Source organism: Poromitra crassiceps, assembly GCF_964638095.1.
Source record: "Poromitra crassiceps genome assembly, chromosome: 5".
Classification (NCBI taxonomy): Eukaryota; Metazoa; Chordata; class Actinopteri; order Beryciformes; family Melamphaidae; genus Poromitra; species Poromitra crassiceps.
This window is the reverse complement of record NC_139642.1, coordinates 48,798,201-48,819,412: the sequence shown is the minus strand read 5'-3', so window position 1 is coordinate 48,819,412 and position 21,212 is coordinate 48,798,201. Positions and strand designations below refer to the sequence as shown.

The 21,212-nt window shown below is 49.0% G+C and overlaps 1 protein-coding gene across 1 annotated transcript in view; it reads right to left on the bottom strand.

Moving 5' to 3' along the window:
• The window catches only part of schip1 (schwannomin interacting protein 1), a 220,590-nt gene that overhangs the window by 49,688 nt on the left and 149,690 nt on the right, over positions 1-21,212 (bottom strand). The window contains exon 3 of the mRNA XM_083637152.1: positions 10,730-11,545. Coding sequence (XP_083493278.1) covers positions 10,730-11,545 — 816 coding nt within the window. The remainder of the gene's footprint in view (positions 1-10,729; positions 11,546-21,212) is intronic.

Here is a 21,212-nt window from a genome sequence, read left to right as displayed (position 1 = left end):
AGGGGGAGACTGCAAGTGTAGCAAAGTGAGGCTGAGACTTGGCATCAGCCTCTGCATTACCCATGCTAGAGAGAGTACACATTACAGCAGCATGACTCAGGCTGGATGAGTCAGTGTGTGTGTGTGTGTGTGTGTGTGTGTGTGTGTGTGTGTGTGTGTGTGTGTGTGTGTGTGTGTGTGTGTGTGTGTGTGTGTGTGTCTCTCAGGGTGATCTGATCACTATTGGTTTGAATGTGAGAAACAGTGGTGGAATGTGTAGCTGCAGGCTGTGCCCTTCCACTATAAACACTGCTGTTTTATGTCTGATCACAGAAGCTCCTCTATCCAGCTTCCCTACAATGCAGCTGGCTCGCCTTGATGACATCACACTGGATCCACAATGCAGGCGGCTCGCCTTGATGACATCACACTGGATCCACAATGCAGGTGGCTCGCCTTGATGACATCACACTGGATCCACAATGCAGGCGGCTCGCCTTGATGACATCACACTGGATCCACAATGCAGGCGGCTCGCCTCGATGACATCACACTGGATCCACAATGCAGGCGGCTCGCCTCGATGACATCACACTGGATCCACAATGCAGGCGGCTCGCCTCGATGACATCACACTGGATCCACAATGCAGGCGGCTCGCCTTGATGACATCACACTGGATCCACAATGCAGGCGGCTCGCCTCGATGACATCACACTGGATCCACAATGCAGGCGGCTCGCCTTGATGACATCACACTGGATCCACAATGCAGCTGGCTCACCTTGATGACATCACACTGGATCCACAATGCAGGCGGCTCGCCTCGATGACATCACACTGGATCCACAATGCAGGCGGCTCGCCTTGATGACATCACACTGGATCCACAATGCAGGCGGCTCGCCTTGATGACATCACACTGGATCCACAATGCAGGCGGCTCGCCTCGATGACATCACACTGGATCCACAATGCAGGCGGCTCGCCTTGATGACATCACACTGGATCCACAATGCAGGCGGCTCGCCTTGATGACATCACACTGGATCCACAATGCAGGCGGCTCGCCTTGATGACATCACACTGGATCCACAATGCAGCTGGCTCACCTTGATGACATCACACTGGATCCACAATGCAGCTGGCTCACCTTGATGACATCACACTGGCTCATGTCTGGTACAGGACGCTATGTGCCTCCCAGGGTCACGCACGGCTGCTGCACATCTCACCTCAAGGTGCCAGACGGAGGCTAGCCTGTCCGAGTCAACTCACACCACATCTAGCTACATTAAATGCATTTTAAAATGTGGTTTTTAGCACTTTACGCTATATATTGTTTTTAATACATTTTATGTATGTTTCAACCAGCTTCGAGCCGCGGCACAAATCTCGTGCTCAGCTCTCCGTGCGCTGCTCAAATCTGGGTGAAAACGGACGGGCAGACGGACACACGTGTCACTTATAGAAGCGGCTGCCCCGCTCAAAAACGACAAAGAAAGGAATGTGGAATGATCAGTATAGGACTGTATGCATGGCTGTGTTTTTGTGTGTATCTGTAAAGGCGAGGCGAGGTTATCAAGGAACTCATAAAACTGCACTTCGACACCAATTGAGAGCAGCTCTGAGAGTGAGTGTGTGTGTGTGTGTCTGTGTGTGTGTGTGTGTGTGTGTGTGTGTGTGTGTGTGTGTGTGTGTGTGTGTGTGTGTGTGTGCTGTGTTCCTATAACACTCCTGTCTAGCCGCTCTAACCAGACTTAAACCTGATGACCCTCTGAGTCTGTGTTTCTAATGGTTATCTTCTTTCTTACTGTACAGTGCAACATCTGGTCAAGAGCGTGTTTCATTCAATGCATATTTGTGCACGTGTGTGTGTGTGTGTGTCCAGACAAAACATGCAGGCCAGTGCATTGAAGTGGATTAACATTGAACATCACCATTACACACCAATAAAGCCAACCCGATCTCCCAAATCTTTTTAAAATAGCAACGTTTTTGGACCAACGTTGCTATGTTACAATTTCGGCTCCGGAATTGTAAAATGGTAACGTACGTTTCTACAGGGGTGGGCGTAGTTTACGGAGATTTTCCGTTTCTAACCCCTTCACCTACCCTAACCCTAACCCTAAGATCTCAGAACGTTACCATTTTACAATTTTGGAGCCGAAATACAACATAGCAACGTTGGTCCAAAACGTTGCTATTTTACAATTGTCTGTGAGACTGTGTTGATAAAGCTTCTCTGCTCCCCATGCACAAATGGAACAACACTCCAAACAGCTGTAAAGCAGACACACATGAGCTTATTTCAAATAGGACTCAAATGTATGGGTTGTATTCCTCATGATAGTGTCTCTTTTGCAGAAAAGCAAAAGGGGGAGGGGCTAGCAGGTAGCAGACAGCACATGGTCAGACTGCTCTCCTGCACGCCAGCACACACCTGCTCTTTGTTAGAGGCAACATAGCAGCACACGGTCCACAGACAGACATGTGCAGCGCACTCTACCACTCTATTCACTATCTATTTTACTTTTCTGGTGCATACACACACACACACACACACACACACACACACACTCGCAGACAGCATATCACAGCAGAGGAATGCAGTGCCTCGGGGTATAATTACAGGTTTAGGTTTGCGTTGTACATTTCATCTTACTTTGGGTTTCTTTTCAGTTGAACTCTATGGCCAAATCACATAGTGAGTGCGTTTACATGCACACTAATAAACTGTTTATTAGCAGATTTCTACAGATACTTGATTATTCAAGTGTCATGTAAACAGCATCCTTTATCGGATAAAGGCCGTTATCGGTTTATGAGAAAACCGATAAACACACCTAGGTTACTGCTGAGTCATCAGGTTTATTCACTGCCGTCAATGTCCACTCACGCACTTTGAGTTCTAATTTACTAAGTGCATGTAAACACGGAAATCAGATTATTGCCGGTTACCTGATTGTTCTCAGTTATCTGTTTATTGTATGCATGTAAACAAACTCAATGACATAAAACCTACTCAGGTCAGGTGGCAGCATATATATATACATGTATATATATATATATATATATTATATATAAGAGAGAGCATACTTTTACAAACGTTATAAGCGGTCAAATTCTCCTTTACCTGAGTTAAGTGCCCAACTTGCTGTGAGGAATCCAAGGTTAAGCTGAGATCAGAAACAACCAAAAATACTCCAGTGATCAAAACAAAACGGGGCGAAGAAAAACATCCGCTGACACCGGCTGACTATGAGAAGAGCATGAGAAGAAAAATAGATGCTTTGATGTAGTGAGGCCAGTGTGTGTTTGTGTGTGTGTGTGTTTGTGTGTGTGTGTTTGTGTGTGTTTGTGTGTGTGTGGAGAGAAAAGTGTGCGTCTTTGAAGCAGAGGCAGCAGCACGCTCTGAGCTGTGGAGAGTGTGTAAGGAGAGCGCGTGTGAGCTGCAGCATGCAGAGGGCCGGCCGGGCGTGTTTCAGCTGGCACACACACACACAAGCACACGCACGCACACACCCACCCGCCACACACACACACACACACACACACACACACACACACACACACACACACACACACACACACACACACACACACACACACACACACACACACACACACACACACACACACACACACACACACACACACACACACACACACACACACACACGGAGCTTAGGGGGCTGAACCAGACACCCGAGCCTCACAGCCAATTCTCCACACCTGGCTAAAGCCCTGCCCCCCCCCCCCCCCCCCTCTATAGCCTTCACCCTCCCCTTCCCCTCCCCTCCCCTCCCCCTGGCCCTGTCTCTGCACATGTATACGCTGGCTGACTGTTATCTACTAGTCCACCCTCCCTCCCCTCTTGGCTCTGCAGCCTACTCCATCAAACCGTGACCTCTTGACCCCCTCCTCCAAAGCCGCAACTTCTTTTTCTGGCTCTAGCCATCAGTGTCCATCCCGCCCGCTCCACACGCCAGCTCTATGTTGGGACTATTTTGCTCTCAATGTTTTGCCTACGTACACGCACAATCACTACAGTACTGCTCGGACTTTTCAAACCCTACAATTTGCTCCCTCTCCTTCCCTCCCCCTCTCTGCATCGACGTGGCACTGGGTAAGTGCACTGTGTGGAGGTAGTAGTTAGGTTGTTAGTGGAGGGTGGTGAGCAGAGTTCAGCAGCTCAACTCTAATCATAGAGTACAGACTGGAGAGAGAGAGAGAGAGAGAGAGAGAGAGAAGAGAGAGGGAGGCTTATATCCTCTCACCTCTCTCTTTTCTCTAACCTTTGTCATCCTTGTGTTTTCCACAGTCCTTGAGGGCTTATCTGGGGCAGTGTCTGTGTGTTCCACATTTCTACACTTTGCTTTGGCTCTGGTCCTTTTTGATCGTTTATATATGGTGAGTCTGAGCAGCGCTCTCCAGGCAGTGCTGCTCATCTGGGACTTGCCACAGCAGCTGATCGGCAAAGAAGAACAACGCTAAATTGTCCCATCTCTGCTCATAACACAGAGATAAAACATCTAGAAGTTGTCCAACTCTTTACAAGGCAGACGGACTCCTCAAGCCAAATTTGATGTGAAAATGAATAGGGGTGTAAAAGCCCCAGACACAACGTCATGCAGCCCATGTGGTCCTAGCACATGTGCTAGGACCACATGAGTCCCTAGCCCATGTGGTCCTAACCCATGTGGTCCTAGCCCATGTGGTCCTAGCCCATGTGGTCCTAGCACATGTGGTCCTAGCCCAACCCGATCTCCCCAAAAATTGTAACATAGCAACGTTTGTGGAGCAACGTTGCTGTAGAAACGTACGTTACCATTTTACAATTTCGGCTCCGAAATTGTAAAATGGTAACGTACGTTTCTACAGGTTTGGGCGTGGTTTACGGAGATTTTCTGTTTCTAACCCTAACCCTAGTCTCTCCCCAGACTCAAATATTATGTTGAATCACTGCGCTCCGCATACTACATAAATGAGTCTGTACCACTTCACAGCCACTGCTGGGGTTTGGTGGGCGTGTCTAGGGGGGTGAAATTGAATGAGTGACAGGTCGTAGCACCAATGAGACAGTGGTTCGAAAAATGGGCGCGCCTCCCGTGTTGTCTGATCGCAAAGTCGTTACTGATTGGGCAGGACTGTATCCATCCCTGGCATATGACTGGCCAAGTGAACGGTGCCCTCCCATAACCAGCCGGCTGGGGGGAAGCGTCCCAGACCCAGAGAGAGCTCTGCAGCATGCAGTAACGTAGTGTATCAGTGTAAGAACTCTCATGCGTCTGGCGTCGAGACTACCCTAACCCTAACCCAGTGTTTCTCAAACAGTGGTCCGCGGGCGCACCTAGTGGTCCGCGAGTAGATTTATATTTTTTTCCTCTTTTTTTACCTCCCACTATCCATTCAGAAAAATGTTTACATTTTCTGGGAAACTCAAGGTCAGATCACGATGCCTCTAAAGGACTATGTATTTTTTCACCCCGAATCCAATGCCCCCACCCCTGACTCTCTACGACTTACGGTTGTGGAGATACGTCCACTCTGCCTGCAGGGCTACAGGAGAGAGGCAGAGTACAGCGGATGGTTGGGAGTTCCAAGTTACTGACCAAACACTCTATTTCAGTAATTGCTGTCAGAATATATATAGTATAAGCTACTAGATAGGCAGGTTTATCATCCCAACATATCTCAACATATCAACTAGAAACATGTAGCAAGACACAAATACAAACACTGTAGTGTAGTAGCAAAATCTGTATTAGCCCCTGGACTGTGTATCATAATAACATATCCACAGTCCTACATGTAGGTCTCACGCAGGTGCAGAATGTACATGCTAGTTGACCGTCTGTGATTCTGATGGGTTTTGAAGCTGCAATGAAAAAAATGTATGAATTGTTACGGGTACAGACATTACGGTAACACTATTAAAATATGACGCCATATTTAATTTAGCCTTAGGTGAATACATAAATTAATAAAGTAGGGCCTGGAATTATGAGAGTCAAGGGCTATCCTGCAGTGTTTATTTAGATTAATTTAGGCTATCCCTGTAGCATAAGTACATGCACAGATGCAGGGATGTGTGTGTGTGTGTGTGTGTGTGTGTGTGTGTGTGTGTGTGTGTGTGTGTGTGTGTGTGTGTGTGTGTGTGCGTGCGCGCGCGTGCGTGCGTGCGTGTGTGCGTGTGTGTGTGTGTGTGTGTGTGTGTGTGTGTGTGTTGTTTGCTCATGTATACAGAGAACATGTCAGCGTTGGTGGGCTGTTTCACTGCTTCGGGGTGACTGGCTGAATGTTTGCTTTGTAGATTTGAATATATATCATTTGGATTTCACAGATGCCATGAAGCATTACTCAGTTACCTGAACTAACACTGTGATGTCTTCTGAGTGTGCTGCTATAGCTGGCATCAAACTACTCCTTGTTGTTTCATATGCAAATATGCAGTTGTGCAGTAAGTGGTCTGGAATGATAAGCTGCATTCACATTACAGTATGTGTATATCTACATGTGTGTGTGTGTGTGTGTGTGTGTGTGTGTGTGTGTGTGTGTGTGTGTGTGTGTGTGTGTGTGTGTGTGTGTGTGTGTGTGTGTGTGTGTGTGTGTGTGTGTGTGTGTGTGAGTGAGAGAAAGAGAGAGAGAGAGCGTGAGAGGGAGAGAGAGCACTCATCTCGACACTTCCAAAAGAGGAGTGGTGCTGCAGGTCTCAGCATATCTACCAAGCACACAGCGCTAACCCACAAGGTGTTTATAAATTGTGTGTGTGTGTGTGTGTGTGTGTGTGTGTGTCTGGGTGTGTGTACACTGTGAGATTGAAAAGAAGCAGCCTGCAGGCATGGATTGAATACTTTTGCAGTATGCACGACACGTTACATAGAGTATAGGCACCGCCACACGTCAGGATGGCCATCCAGCCGACCCCCTCGCTGCCTCCAGGCCGGCTATAGGAAGCATAATATTATTGTTTAGCTTTCGGGGGTGCGGAGCTGAGCGGAGGGTTAGCAGGGCGTCCCCCTCTCTGTGGACCCCTCACAGCCACGCGCCTCCAGAGGTCATTAGAAACAAATTAGGAGCAGGTCACCATGCCCCTCCTCATCCTAACCCCACTCCCCCACACTGCCTCACTGCACTCTAACCCACAGCCTGCAGGCGGACGTTGAGATTACAGAAGGCAGAGAGAGACCACACCCCTACTTGTCCCTAACTAAACACACCTGCCCCAATATGACTGCTCCAACTGGGCTGGTATAAAACAACATGCTGCAGGACAACTGAAGCTTTATTTTAGTCTCCAAAACAAGAAGATCGTTTTCACTGTTGACCTGAAAGACAACTGCTCTGCAGGTCAAGGCTTGGGTAATGGTACAGTCTGTACTCCTACTACTATTTCTACCTGTGTGTCTGTGTGTGTGTGTGTGTGTGTGTGTGTGTGTGTGTGTGTGTGTGTGTGTGTGTGTGTGTGTGTGTGTGTGTGCGCTCGCGTGCGTGTGGTGCACCAGTGGCAGGCCAGCTCAGTCTCCACAGTCAGTTTGCAGTCAGTATATGATCAGGGAGCTATGCTGTCCCCACTTTCTGAAAGCGCAGATGTATTTGGAGCTCTACTGAAGCATGAATGTCTCTCTCTCCCCAGCCACCGCATCACTCACTCACTCACTCACTCTCTGTCTCTCTCTCTCTCTCTCACACACACGCACGCACGCGCGCGCACGCACGCACACACACACACACACACACACACACACACACACACACACACACACACACACACACACACACACACACACACACACACACACAGTCTGGCTAGTGGGTCTCGCCTGAGTGGATGTGTAAATATTGAACATAATTACCCCCATAGATACCCTGCAGGTATCTGCTGGGCCTGCAGATAGAAGAAGTAAGACATGTGTTACATTGCTGCTGTATGAACATGTAAGCAGAGGGACAATGCTGGCATTTGCTGTCATACAGAGAGGCTTAGGCCATGTTCACACTATGCCTGCTTTATTCTTAGCCGGCGTATTGAAAACCAAAACACTCAACGCCCAAATAATCTCTGCCCATACACGCCTGAAAACGCATATGAAACGACCATTCATGTACACTGGGCATGCACGTGCTGGTGTGCATGACAGCAAGCTGTGTTTTGTGCATCACAATTTTTATTATAATATAATTATATCTTACAAAACAGTAATGGCTGCCTCCATGGCTCTCCGGATCGAGCAGTAACATCAACGTTCGTTGAGTTAAACAGCCATAAGTGCAGTTATTGCAGAAATAGACTCAATAACAATAAACAAGAAGTATGTAACAGCTGAGTTTCTTGGCGGAAAATAACATTTTGCTGTTCTTCCGAGTGGATTTGGATTTGACTGGATCCGATGCTGATTGGCTGAAGGACTGGCTACGAAACAGAATGTGACTTCACGGACCCAGAGGGTTTTAAGCAGGTTGAGCAGGAGCAGCGCTTCAATGGTCGCAAACTGTGGAATTGTCCAGGATATGAGCTTGAGCTCTCTGCTATCTCGTCTGCTCTGTGCTCAGCTGGGATTCATGGCTCATTCCAATCTCTTATCTACGCAGAACCATGGAATTCTGCTGCCTGGTTTTCCCTCAGAATAGGAAGGACAGTCGGAAGCTGTGGCATCTTATCACCGCCTGGGTTTGTCTCTCTCTATCTGGTAATAAGCCAGGCGGAGTCTACCGCCACGTACTGTACGTGTTACTGTGTGAGAGGTGGCATAGGTGAACGAGGATGTGTCCGTGTTGATTGCATGTGGAGGTTGTGTGTGTGTGTGTGTGTGTGTGTGTGTGTGTGTGCGTGCGTGTGTGTGCATGCATGTTGTATGAAGATAGTGACTGCATGTGGAGATTGACGCCCCACAGGTCTCACAGAGAAACAGCATCTCTTTCAAGTGATTTTGCCCCGCCCAGGCAAATTTTTATCACACATGTATGGCAGCGAGAGAGAGAGAGAGAGAGAGAGAGAGAAAGAGAGATAGAGAGAGAGAGAGAGAGAGAGAGAGAGGAGACAGACACAGAGAGACTTCCCCCAGACTGCAGCATACCAGGAGGTGACCTTCCCATTTCAAATGGACACAGCAAGTAATGAATATTGACACAAACACATGACCCGTGTGGCCCTGGCCCTGCGCTGCTCCGTCCCAAAAGATACCATCTTCCGGCCCTCTCCTCCTCCCTCTTTCCTTCCTCTCATCCCCCACCTCGCACACCGCATTCCAGACATGCCTTAGGGAGATAGAGGGGGGCCTCCAGGACGGACAAAGACACGCGCGCGCACACACACACACACACACACACACACACACACACAACGGCACCGGCGGCAGCCATTGTCTGTGTGCACTGAGGAGAAGGTCTTGCTGTTAGCACGCCAAAAGAGGCATCACAAAATCGCCCTCTTCCAAACACACATGGGCCCTCACTCAGTTTCACTCTGTGCCATAAGAGCTATAAGAGCTATAAGCTATCAGAGTGGAGCTGCTGTAATAAAACAGTGAAGCGTTTTCTCCTGCTCCTCCCTGAACACTGGTGTGGTCACACCCTTGTGGAGCCCACAGGCTCACAATAAAGCAGAGAACACTGGTGTGGTCACACCCTTGTGGAGCCCACAGGCTCACAATAAAGCAGAGAACACTGACTGCTATAAACACTTAGGCTGAATGATGTCATGAGAAAACAAGTGAATCATACACAGCCTGGCAGGAAAGCGCCAGCTTTCAACGACGATGCAACACTGCCCTCTCCTGGTGCAAATGTGCAGCACAAACTGATTTTTAAGATGGTATGGTTTTTACACATAAATGTCTAAGGTCACCAACAGGTCTTTGCTATGGCATTTTTTATGACCCCAGTCATCACATCATAACTGTGATGCTGAGGCAGCTTTAACTATTAATTACTGATGTCTTTATACCAGAAAGACATACCTAGTACACGCCTCAAAGAAAGTAAGCCCAGTTTTCAGACTTCCTACACAGTTGGTTCCACAGTGACTCTTTGCATCAGTAAGTTCCCTGCTGGTATTGTTTTGCATGTCAGTCTATGCAGTCAAGAGAGGTGGCTCTTCCTCCATAACAAAGCATCCCTCTCTCAGCGCCGCCCCCTGCGGGCCTCCCCTACCTCCAGCTGTGCAGCCCAGACTTCCATGATGGTCAGCTTTACAGTTGGGTCACATAGCTTAGCGCTACATTAGCCTGCTAATCCGTGAATCCCATGCCTTACTGCAGCTAACCTACCCACACATTTCCCAGAGTCCATCTGACACGGATAACCGTTGGATTAGAGGGTGACGCAATCCCAGCGGAACATGGGAAAAGGTGGAAAAATGTGACTGAGAGATAACCTCTGACACACAGAACAGAAAAGCTCAAAATACTTTGAGCACTCAGACACTCACAGACCCACGGCACCATACAGAAACACTGCAGTACATATTATTGTCGCTGTCGGGCGGAAACCTCGTATATCTCCAAATTCTGCCATTTTTTCTTCTTCCCATGAATGGATTTATTGGGTAGCCAAAAATAACCTGTGAAAGTTTCAGGTACTTTGAACCAGAGAAAGATGTTATACCGGTATTACTAGTTATTAATGTTGTTATTACTATGACACTATGTTAAAATAAGAATGTTTTTTCTTCCTTGTGAAAAAGATCTTTTTTTTGCAGATACACGGTTTCCGCCCGACAGCGACAATATCATCCCTGTGCACTCACTGAGGTGTAGTTGGTCTTGCCCATGCTGTTCTGGTTGCCGTTGAGGTTCTGGTTCTCCTGCTCTCTGCACTGCAGCCCGGCCAGGTGTCTCTCCAGGGCGGCCCAGTCCATGGTGGGCAGAGGCTCCTCCTCTACATCCTCCTCCTCTCTGTACCCCCCCATCCGTCCCCCAGTCCCTCCTCCACCTCCACCAGCACTGCCCCCGGTGCCACGGCTCGCCCTGCCCTGGCTGGAGCTGCGGCGGCTGGGCTTGGGAGTGCCCGCGCCTCCCTGCGAGGCTCCCGGGGAGCGGAGCTGGCTGCTCCTGGGCAGGATCAGGTTGCCGTTCTGTTTCAGTTCCTCGGGCACGGCCGCGGCCGAGGTGGCGGTGCGGCCGCCGGGGGCAGGGAGGGGCGGGGCGGTCTTCACATCCTGGAATTCCTCGGCGAGGCTGCGGCTGTTCACCGTCTTCCGGAAGCCTCCGTCCACGAGCCCCCCGACCCCCTCCACCCCCCCGCCCCCGCCTTCCTCCTGGCCGGCGAGCTGCGGAGAGGTGTAGTCCTCGCCGTACTCGCTCTCCCACTCCTCTATCACCTTCTTCTTGTACTCTTGGTAGTCCTCGTCCTCCTCGTAGTCCTCCAAGGTGACCAGGTCTAGGGAGGGGGAGGACTTGTAGGACTCCAAGGTGACCAGATCTAGGGAGGGGGAGGACTTGTAGGACTCCAAAGTGGCCAGGTCAAGAGAAGGGGAGCACGGGGTGACCTTGCTGGAGTTGGACTCTGAGCTGGAGCGGCTGGACGCATCGCTCCCCAGGTCCATGCCATCCTCCCGGTAATCCTGCAGGAAAGTGACAGAGGAGAGAGAGAGAGAGAGAGAGAGAGAGGACAGGAGAGAGGAACACAGACAGGGAAACATGTGGGACAGAGAGAGAGAAGGAAGAGAGAGGGAAGGAGAAAAAGAGGAGACAAAAAGAGAATTTAGGGAAGTGTGCAGACTTAGATTACTCGCACCAGTGTTGTGGTTTGAGACCAGCGACCACAAAGAACTTCCCGTCCCGCAGGAAGTTCCTTACTGTGCAGATTTCGCTGCCATTGTCTCAGTCTCTCTCTGACATCATGCCCTCTTTCTAAGTCCTATGCAAAATGCCAGTTCATTCCACTGGTGCTCCACCGTCTGAGGACCTCATGTGAACCCATCATCTCCATTCCTTCTCCTGCCAACCAAGCCCTTCATCATCTCATGTCAATACTCAGCAGAGCCGGCTGTGACTTGGACGGATGGCTCGCGGGTTGTTTTCTAACCTTGACGGTGTTGCTTCCTCGCAACTCCAATCAGCGGCTGACTGATTAGTTTACAGCTAATGAAAATGTCTGTGCTGTTTACAACCGTCCACAAATCTCCACCTGACCTGAGCCCTCGCTTCCAGGCCATCACTCTTTTTTTTTCTCCACACAGGAGCACATTAACATAGTGCCTCGCATCACTTTTAAAAGTTAATGAAAAGCTCGGAGCAGCACATTTCTCTTAGGGCAAAGAGAAATTAACGACGTGTTCCTACGTGACCCACATTGTGAGTTTCCAAAATGGAGATTACGAATGAAGATGGCTGGTTAGTGATTCAAACCACAAGGACTTATGGTAACAATACAACTTTTTGTGAGCAGTGTCACTGTCAACGCTGGATGTGACACTTATTTTAGATTCACCATCACAATGTGATGTGAATGTCATTCTAATATTAACAAGCGCATATACCTGTCCCTGTGTGACTGGCCATTAAAGGACGGCTTTCCCGTGGGGAATATGAATATATATTAAATCTCACGCCCCTAAGGTTTTCGAATCCGTTGAAATTTTTGAAATTGGTTGTTCACAGCCTGAGTTATCAACCAAAATCCACTCTGTGTGTGTGTGGGGGGGGGGGGGGGGGGGGCGGGTGTGGGGAGCCGAAATCCTACAGTTCCCACAATGCACTGGGCTCGCGTGGCCTTAGATTCCACGCCCACCCCTCAGGCATTTGGCTGATATCAAACTACAGTAGGTGGCGGTAATGCACATATATGTTTGCCAACCGCCATAAAACTCAAAGAAGAAGAAGAAGAAGGCTTCGACATAAAAACATTATGAGAAGAAGAATAAAAAATAAAAAAATTGCCTCCAAATTGCACCAAATTTAAACCGTAGTATATATGTCGGGAGATGTCTTCATAAAAAACATTTCATGCATTTTAAGGCATTTTCCTAGGAGTTAGGAGCATCTGATGTTGTAACTATTTCATGTAAAAATGTGTAAAAATGGGTACATTGCTCAGCGTTGATTTCGTTACTTCAACGCACCTTCTACTAGATGTAAAATTTGACGAGCTTTCCAATGCCGCCAGTCCCGTGTCTGTACGTGCTTCCATTCCCGAGATATGGTCTCTTTGCAAGGAGCTATGGGAAGCTAACATTAGCTACCGTAGGCTAGGCGGTGGAAAAAGATGGCTGCCTTTTGTTTTTCTTCAAGACCTCTGAAGGGGCGTGGAGGACCTCTAGAGGCGGGACCATGGCGGCACAGGCCCACAAGTAGTGTAGTTCATAGGTGCTCGACTTCCGCAAGGCGGACTTGGCCCATCTGACGTAAAACGCGTCGGCTGGGCCAAAAAATATGTGAGAGATGGTTGATAACTCAGGCTGTGAACAACCAATTTCAAAAATTTCAACGGATTCGAAAACCTTAGGGGCGTGAGATTTAATATATATTCATATTCCCCACGGGAAAGCCGTCCTTTAAGTCAGGCCTCGCTCACAGAGTTGGCATGCAGCCTCTCCTCTCTCTCCCCAGAGGGTTTTCATAGTCCACTTCGCTGGCTGATTACAACTCAGCTCATCCGTGTGCTGCTCCAGAGTTCACTGGCTGATTCAAACTGAGCTCACCTGTCTGTGCTGCTCCACTCTGGAGCTCTCCGTGGTGCTGAAGCTGTGTTGAGGAATTTTGGCCACTAGTTAGCCATTTTTCCCCATTAAGTCGGCCCTAATTACACCATTCAAAAAATCTGGCTCCGTCAGGTCACACGCAGGGGTGCTCGCTCGCTCGCTCGCTCACTCACTCTCTCACTCTCTCACTCACTCACTCTCTCACTCACTCACTCCCTCACTCACTCTCTCTCTCACTCACTCACTTACTCTCTCACTCTCTCACTCACTCACTCACTCTCTCACTCACTCTCTCTCTCACTCACTCACTCACTCACTCTCTCTCTCACTCACTCACTCTCTCACTCACTCACTCACTCACTCTCTCACTCACTCACTCACTCACTCTCTCACTCACTCACTCACTCTCTCACTCTCTCACTCTCTCACTCTCTCACTCTCTCACTCACTCACTCACTCACTCTCTCACTCTCTCACTCTCTCACTCACTCACTCACTCACTCTCTCACTCACTCACTCTCTCACTCACTCACACTTCACATTCTTATTATAGGATGTGTTACACATTGCGTAGCGAGCCCTCCTGAGTTCTGACTGCTACAGCACACCTGTGTGCCAGCCTGTGCAGACACTGGCTGTTGACGTCAAAGGACCGAGCAAAAATATATCTATGTTGGCTAATTCAACTCCTTTGAGACTCTCTGTACAACTTGCTGATGCCGTGCAGAGATATATGGGCCACTCTGTGCTCAGGAGCTTGCATTTATTTCTCCACCAACCGTTAACAGGCCAGAGCCGCCCGGGGTTAAGGAGAATATAGGTGAAGAGTTAAGGGATGAGCACTGGCAGCACAATAGGCAAGGTGTCAATGTACCGGTAGCCAGCGGTCGTGCTGTGCAGTGAGTAAAGCTCCCTCCCTGACAGAGACGCTCCAGCGACAGACGTTTAGAGTCCATATGGGTTTTAGTCTCGTTGCTATAGCGTGCGCCCATAGGTTCCCGCCCGGTTCGATCCGCAGCTGCAGGGGGGACTACACAATGCAGGTTACATCAGTACACTGATGCTGCAGGGGGGACTACACAATGCAGGTTACATCAGTACACTGATGCTGCAGGGGGGACTACACAATGCAGGTTACATCAGTACACTGATGCTGCAGGGGGACTACACAATGCAGGTTACATCAGTACACTGATGCTGCAGGGGGACTACACAATGCAGGTTACATCAGTACACTGATGCTGCAGGGGGGACTACACAATGCAGGTTACATCAGTACACTGATGCTGCAGGGGGACTACACAATGCAGGTTACATCAGTACACTGATGCTGCAGGGGGACTACACAATGCAGGTTACATCAGTACACTGATGCTGCAGGGGGGACTACACAATGCAGGTTACATCAGTACACTGATGCTGCAGGGGGACTACACAATGCAGGTTACATCAGTACACTGATGCTGCAGGGGGGACTACACAATGCAGGTTACATCAGTACACTGATGCTGCAGGGGGGACTACACATGCAGGTTACATCAGTACACTGATGCTGCAGGGGGGACTACACAATGCAGGTTACATCAGTACACTGATGCTGCAGGGGGACTACACAATGCAGGTTACATCAGTACACTGATGCTGCAGGGGGGACTACACAATGCAGGTTACATCAGTACACTGATGCTGCAGGGGGACTACACAATGCAGGTTACATCAGTACACTGATGCTGCAGGGGGGACTACACAATGCAGGTTACATCAGTACACTGATGCTGCAGGGGGACTACACAATGCAGGTTACATCAGTACACTGATGCTGCAGGGGGACTACACAATGCAGGTTACATCAGTACACTGATGCTGCAGGGGGGACTACACAATGCAGGTTACATCAGTACACTGATGCTACAGGGGGACTACACAATGCAGGTTACATCAGTACACTGATGCTACAGGGGGACTACACAATGCAGGTTACATCAGTACACTGATGCTGCAGGGGGGACTACACAATGCAGGTTACATCAGTACACTGATAAGACTTTGTTATCAGAACAGGCTTGGTAGCATAGTGTTTCTCCACGGGGTCCTCCAGCTCCGGCGATGCTTCGTAGTCTGAGGAATAACTTCATCTCAGTTATTTCACACTGGAACTTAGCTGAATGACAGAATATGTAATGATAGCAATTTTGCTCATGTTTTACTCACTCCCCATCCACGGCATGTATAAGTCTGTAAATAAATCTAACGACAGAATGTCCTCAGATGGGGCTCTTATAAGGGCAAAATCTGAAAAATGTGGCTCCATCTTCTAAAATGTATCTATGTGAGGTCCTTGCCATGAAAAGTCAGTGCTGTTTCCTCACTGGAGGATAGAGAGGACACGCAACATGACTGCCCTATCCATGATGGCCTAATGCCCTGAAATAGCTTGGACCCAATTCAGCAATTCATATATCAAATAATTGAGGTCATTGAGGTAGGCCTATGGGAGTCTTGGTATAGAAGTTAGGAGATTTTACAAAGATGTGGCATGGCAGCCTGTATTATATTTACCAAATACAGCGACAGCGGCTTGCTACAATGTTGCTCTGCCAACCTTACCGGCGACGCGCTCATCAAACGCGCTGGCACCAGTCCCCGTTATTTGTAAACCGCCTTGTCAGTTGTCATCTTCGTTTTGCCACTCTTTATAAACTGGATCCATGAACTGGGCGAGTTTCCCTGGTAAGTATAGGAAACCAATAGCCGTGGCACTGACAGTCGCATTTTAAAACTCGGTCAGCGATCCTTGAAGAGAAGCGGTAGTGTAGCCTCCACACGTTTCCAGTATACACTTCAATTGCACGATGCAGTTGAGTTCAAGTAAAATATGTATGGTAATCGTTTAAAGTGCGAGAGAGAGGGGGGGGTAGAGAGAGAAAGGGGGAGAGGGACAGAGAGAGGGGGGGGGGAGAGAGAGGGAGAGAGAGAGAGGGGGGGGGTAGAGAGAGAGAGGGAGAGAGAGGGGAGGAGAGAAAGAGAGAGGGAGAGAGAGAGGGGGGGAGAGAGAGGGAGGGGAGAGAGAGAGGGGGGGAGAGAGAGAGAGGGGGAGAGAGAGAGAGAGAGGGGGGGGGGAGAGAGAGAGAGAGGGGGGGGGAGAGAGAGAGAGGGCAGGAGAGAGGGAGAGGGAGAGAGAGGGAGAGGGGGGGGGGGAGAGAGAGGGGGGGGGCGCTTTAGGCTGGAGCAGTAAAGCTGATCCGCTGTGGTGGGATTAAGCAAAACACGGGCAGAGCATACAGGCTGGATTTGGCACAACACAATACATGCAGATTGACAGCTGCACAGATCCCCACACCGCAGCCAGCCGGGTGTTTGGAGGCGAAGAGCAAAGACCTACTACAACTCTCGTTCTAGTCTGGTCCGTTTGCAAGGGACATCGCACACGCCCAGTTGTAGGCATCGTCCATGCACGCAAAGTGGCATCCCCCCGCACCGCATGACAGTTGCACTATTTTAGCCTACACCTGGTATGGCTATCAATCACATCCTTTTAGTTTCGGGAGGCTTTTCACTCAGATGACACACCATTCATTCACATCATACAGTAGCTACGGTAGGCTAGGCAGGCGCATGGCATGTTGTTTCCTCGTTGTGCAGAGTCATGGGCTACTCAAATGATGTAATGTTCCCAAAAAGAAAGTCACGGGAGAAAGCTGATGTCCCCCGGCAACAGCGGTGACAGCAACGCCCAACACCACACGATCACAGGGCATGCCATCCATCCAGAACTACAGCACCCCCAATCAATACAGGATACGTTATGATCGGATTCGGCTACATCGTCCACAAATAAAGTCACGCCTTTATTAATCGAACCCTCCCAGGAGACGAGAGTAGCCTATGCAACACCACTAGCATTAAAACAAGGCGATATACTCACTGTCAACATCTTTGTAGCTCCCCCCGTCTCAAGACATGGTCAGAAGTATAAATTCCAGTTGGAGACAACGGTGACGGTGCTGGGTGTTTTATAGCAGCTTTATTATAAGGGCGGCTGGTGCCGGGGCGCTGGATTCGCCGCCGCTACCCGGAGAAATGATGACAGAGAGCCGGCTGATTATTCAGTGCAGGCATCGCTCTGTGTGTGTAGTCTGTCCACAGTGGAGTCCAGAGAGAAACAAACGACAACGTGGACGTACAATCCCTGGTTGTTGCAGGTCAGTGCCGCTCCTCTCCTCTCCTCCACGCCACACAGTCTAGCCGAGCCTGCTGCGCTCACTCGCTCCCCACGCCCGACTGGGAAATAAAGCTCCGAGTTTAAGTGCGTCCCCTTATTATACTGTGGGCGTGCATTCGTTTTTTTTTACAGCTCTCACCCAAGCAGCCAGGCTCCCCTCAAACTCGGCTATTAGCCTAGAAACATGTCTTTAAACTGGGCACAAAACAAGCGTGCTGCTACTGCTCCCTGGCTGGCAGCGGGTTCGAAGACTCCTTAACACCCGGCTTCTCTGTCGCAGCCTGCAGCTCGGAGGTGAGGAGAGTGACGACGACAAATACCCTACACTAAAGCCCAACCTTCTGCACCCACTGACCTTGCAAAGGATGGCAGAGAGAGAGCGGGGAGAGAATGAGAGAGGGAGGGAGGGAGAGAGAGAGAGAGAGAGAGAGAGGGGGGGGGGCTATCTGGGTGAATTATTTAACATATCTCTGGTGTTCTGAATTCTGAGTATTTCCAGAGCTGTCACTAATACATAAAGAACGAAGCGACATCAACCTTGGCGATCTCAAGGAGCCTTCTGGTGCCATATAGCCTATCTATCTCTTATCTCAAGTCACTTGGCTTCACACATTTCCAGATAAAGGATTCACACATTTCAAGTAAAGGCCATCTTTATCGTCTTATTCCAGTCTGATGGCACTATGACACCATGACATTCACACAGTGTCATTTGCTCTTGTAGGATGAAAACACTAAAGTAGACATATGAGGTAAGTGTGTGTTGACGCTCACACAAACATGCAGACATGCAGACACACACACACACACACACACACACACACACACACACACAAACAGATGGCAGCTGCAGTTTCCGAGAGGTTAACACGAACGTGACACGATATCTTCATGTCGCATTCCATTTCCCCCATATAGCAGCTGGAACTTTACATATTCAAACATGCAGATCAGGCTAAATGTCATTGATAAATCGATCTGGCAGCAGGAAAAAGCACTTGAAACTATATGTGAATGGTTTTGGTTTGGTGTCTCCTGAGTGGCAATTAAGTCCAACGTTTGAAAACACAAAAGAGCTGCTGCATATTATGGTTCTCCGGCGATGCCGCTCTCTCAGTGAGTCAGTGCGTTTCCAATCCACGCCACTTTCTGCCGTGTACCCCCGGGTGCGTGTGTGAAGCCTATAGATGTGTGTAGCTGTTTGAAGGATGGCAGCCGCTTGCAGATAGGACGCGCTGAATGTATAATAACAGCACAAAGGATCATAACTGAGCATCACTTCAAAGACCCGACTGAGCCTTCGAGGAGGGACACTACTAGCCTATAGTGGAGATCTCTCCAAAGAGGAGCCAGCGGCAGCGCAGCCTCCTTATAGCACTTCGGTCCTCGCTACTACCGCTTTCAACTCCCCTATCATCTCCTCCACTCCTCCTCGCCCTGTTCTGTTCTTTTACTCCCAATTTCCCCAAACATCAATCGGTCATAGTGAAGTGAGTGGAGTGAGCTACTATAATAGTTCACTGAACGCCCTCCAGGGGGATGAGGCACTTATCCGGAAGAGAATGGGAGGACGGCGAGCTAATATGCAGGCAATTCACTTATCATTAACTTGTCCACAGGAGGCCAATATGGTTTAGGCTGCACTAGATGTGGTAGACGTGCACGTACACAAACACACACATGTGGCACACGCACACGCACACAGACACACAATTAGCTTCCTTTGATGTTTCCATTTCCTGTTGGAGTCAGAGCCAGTGTAAACAGTGTAAACAGTGTAAACAGTTTGGATGCGGGATCGCTCCCCTCCGCTCGCTGAGTTGTTCCACAAAACAACAGAAGCAGCAACAGGCTGAGTGTCAGGGCGGCTGTCTAACAGCAGGTGAAGATGCCCGTGATCTGTCACATCAAAGCCCTCTCTGATCCATGTGTCTCCTTCACAGCCATGAAACAAAACTGACTTTTTGTTTTTACTGTACTTTTGATTGAGGGAGCTGCGGTCACAGAAAGTTCAGCGCACCACAGCATCGTTCACAACAAGCTGGGATCAGTCACTCCTCACTTTTTGGTTTTGGTTTTTTACCCTCTGCCCCGCGGTGCTGAGCAGCAGAGCCACAGTGTCTGTCAACCTGCCATTCAACAGGATTTAGCAGTCAGCTATAGGGGCAGGAACGTGCAGAGAAACAGCCCAGCGTCGATCTACAGTTTGCGCCGGGCAGGATTGTTTGGCTCTATCTGCCTGCCTATCAGTCCGTCCACACACAAACTATCTGGCAGGAATCACTGAAGGGCCATTACTGACAGAGAGATAAGAAGGGAGAAGAGAATGCCCCTCAGATAATACAGAAAAGTCGGGGAACATCTTCCTCTGCGTATATCTGTCTCGCAGGCATTTAAAAAACAGCGAGCTCCTGGCAGTCGGTGAGAAAATTGAAGCTGTCTCTGCCTCGTCAGGAACTCACCAACTCTAACGGAGAGACGCGGAAAGTGACCTTGGAGGATTCTCTCTCTCTCTCCCTCTCGTCTCTGTTCCTCTGTCTCTCTGTCTCTCTCTCTCTCTCTCTCTCTCCCTCTCGTCTCTGTTCCTCTGTTCCTCTGTCTCTCTCTCTGTCTCTCTCTCTCTCTCTCTCTCGTCTCTGTTCCTCTGTCTCTGTCTCTCTCTCTATTGGGGCACCGGGGGAAAGAGAAGGAGCTTACCTTGAAATAAGACTCTAGCCAGACCAGACGACAGAAAATGAAGCATCAGAAACGTGACTGTGTGGTACAAGAGACATGGGGTCTCTTGAGAGCAGACACTAGACTGACCAAGAAGGTCTCTCTCATGGCGTATTTCTTCTGCTAAAGAAGAGCCGATCCTGGATGCCATGAAAGGAATCTATATTATAGTCATAGACGGATTATGACTTCACGGGCCCCTGGGCATGCCCCCCTCACGGGCCCCCCCTCACAGCGCAAAAAAAAAAAAAAAAAAAAAATTTTTTTGCCCCCCGATTTTTTTTTTATCCAGAATGCAACTCGGGCAAGTTATCAGATATCTGCACTGATTGCAAAGGGTGGACAGCTTTTTCATGTGGTGACTTTGTGAAACAGTGTCTGAATGTGGCTGCAGATATACTGTGTTCACTCCTGAGATTGCATCCTTGCAAATTGTCATGGCAAATTGTTTACAAAAGATGAACAATAAAGCTGATTTTCAAAGTACCTTGAGGATTTTTCAAGTTGTGAATTAAGTAAGATTTCTCTCTTGATTACAAAGGTGGAAAATACAACTGTTTTTAACTGGGTGTTTACTGATTAAATGTTTAAGCTCCCCACAAATGCAGATGTTTTTTTTTTAAATATATATAACCAATTGCAAATTATTAC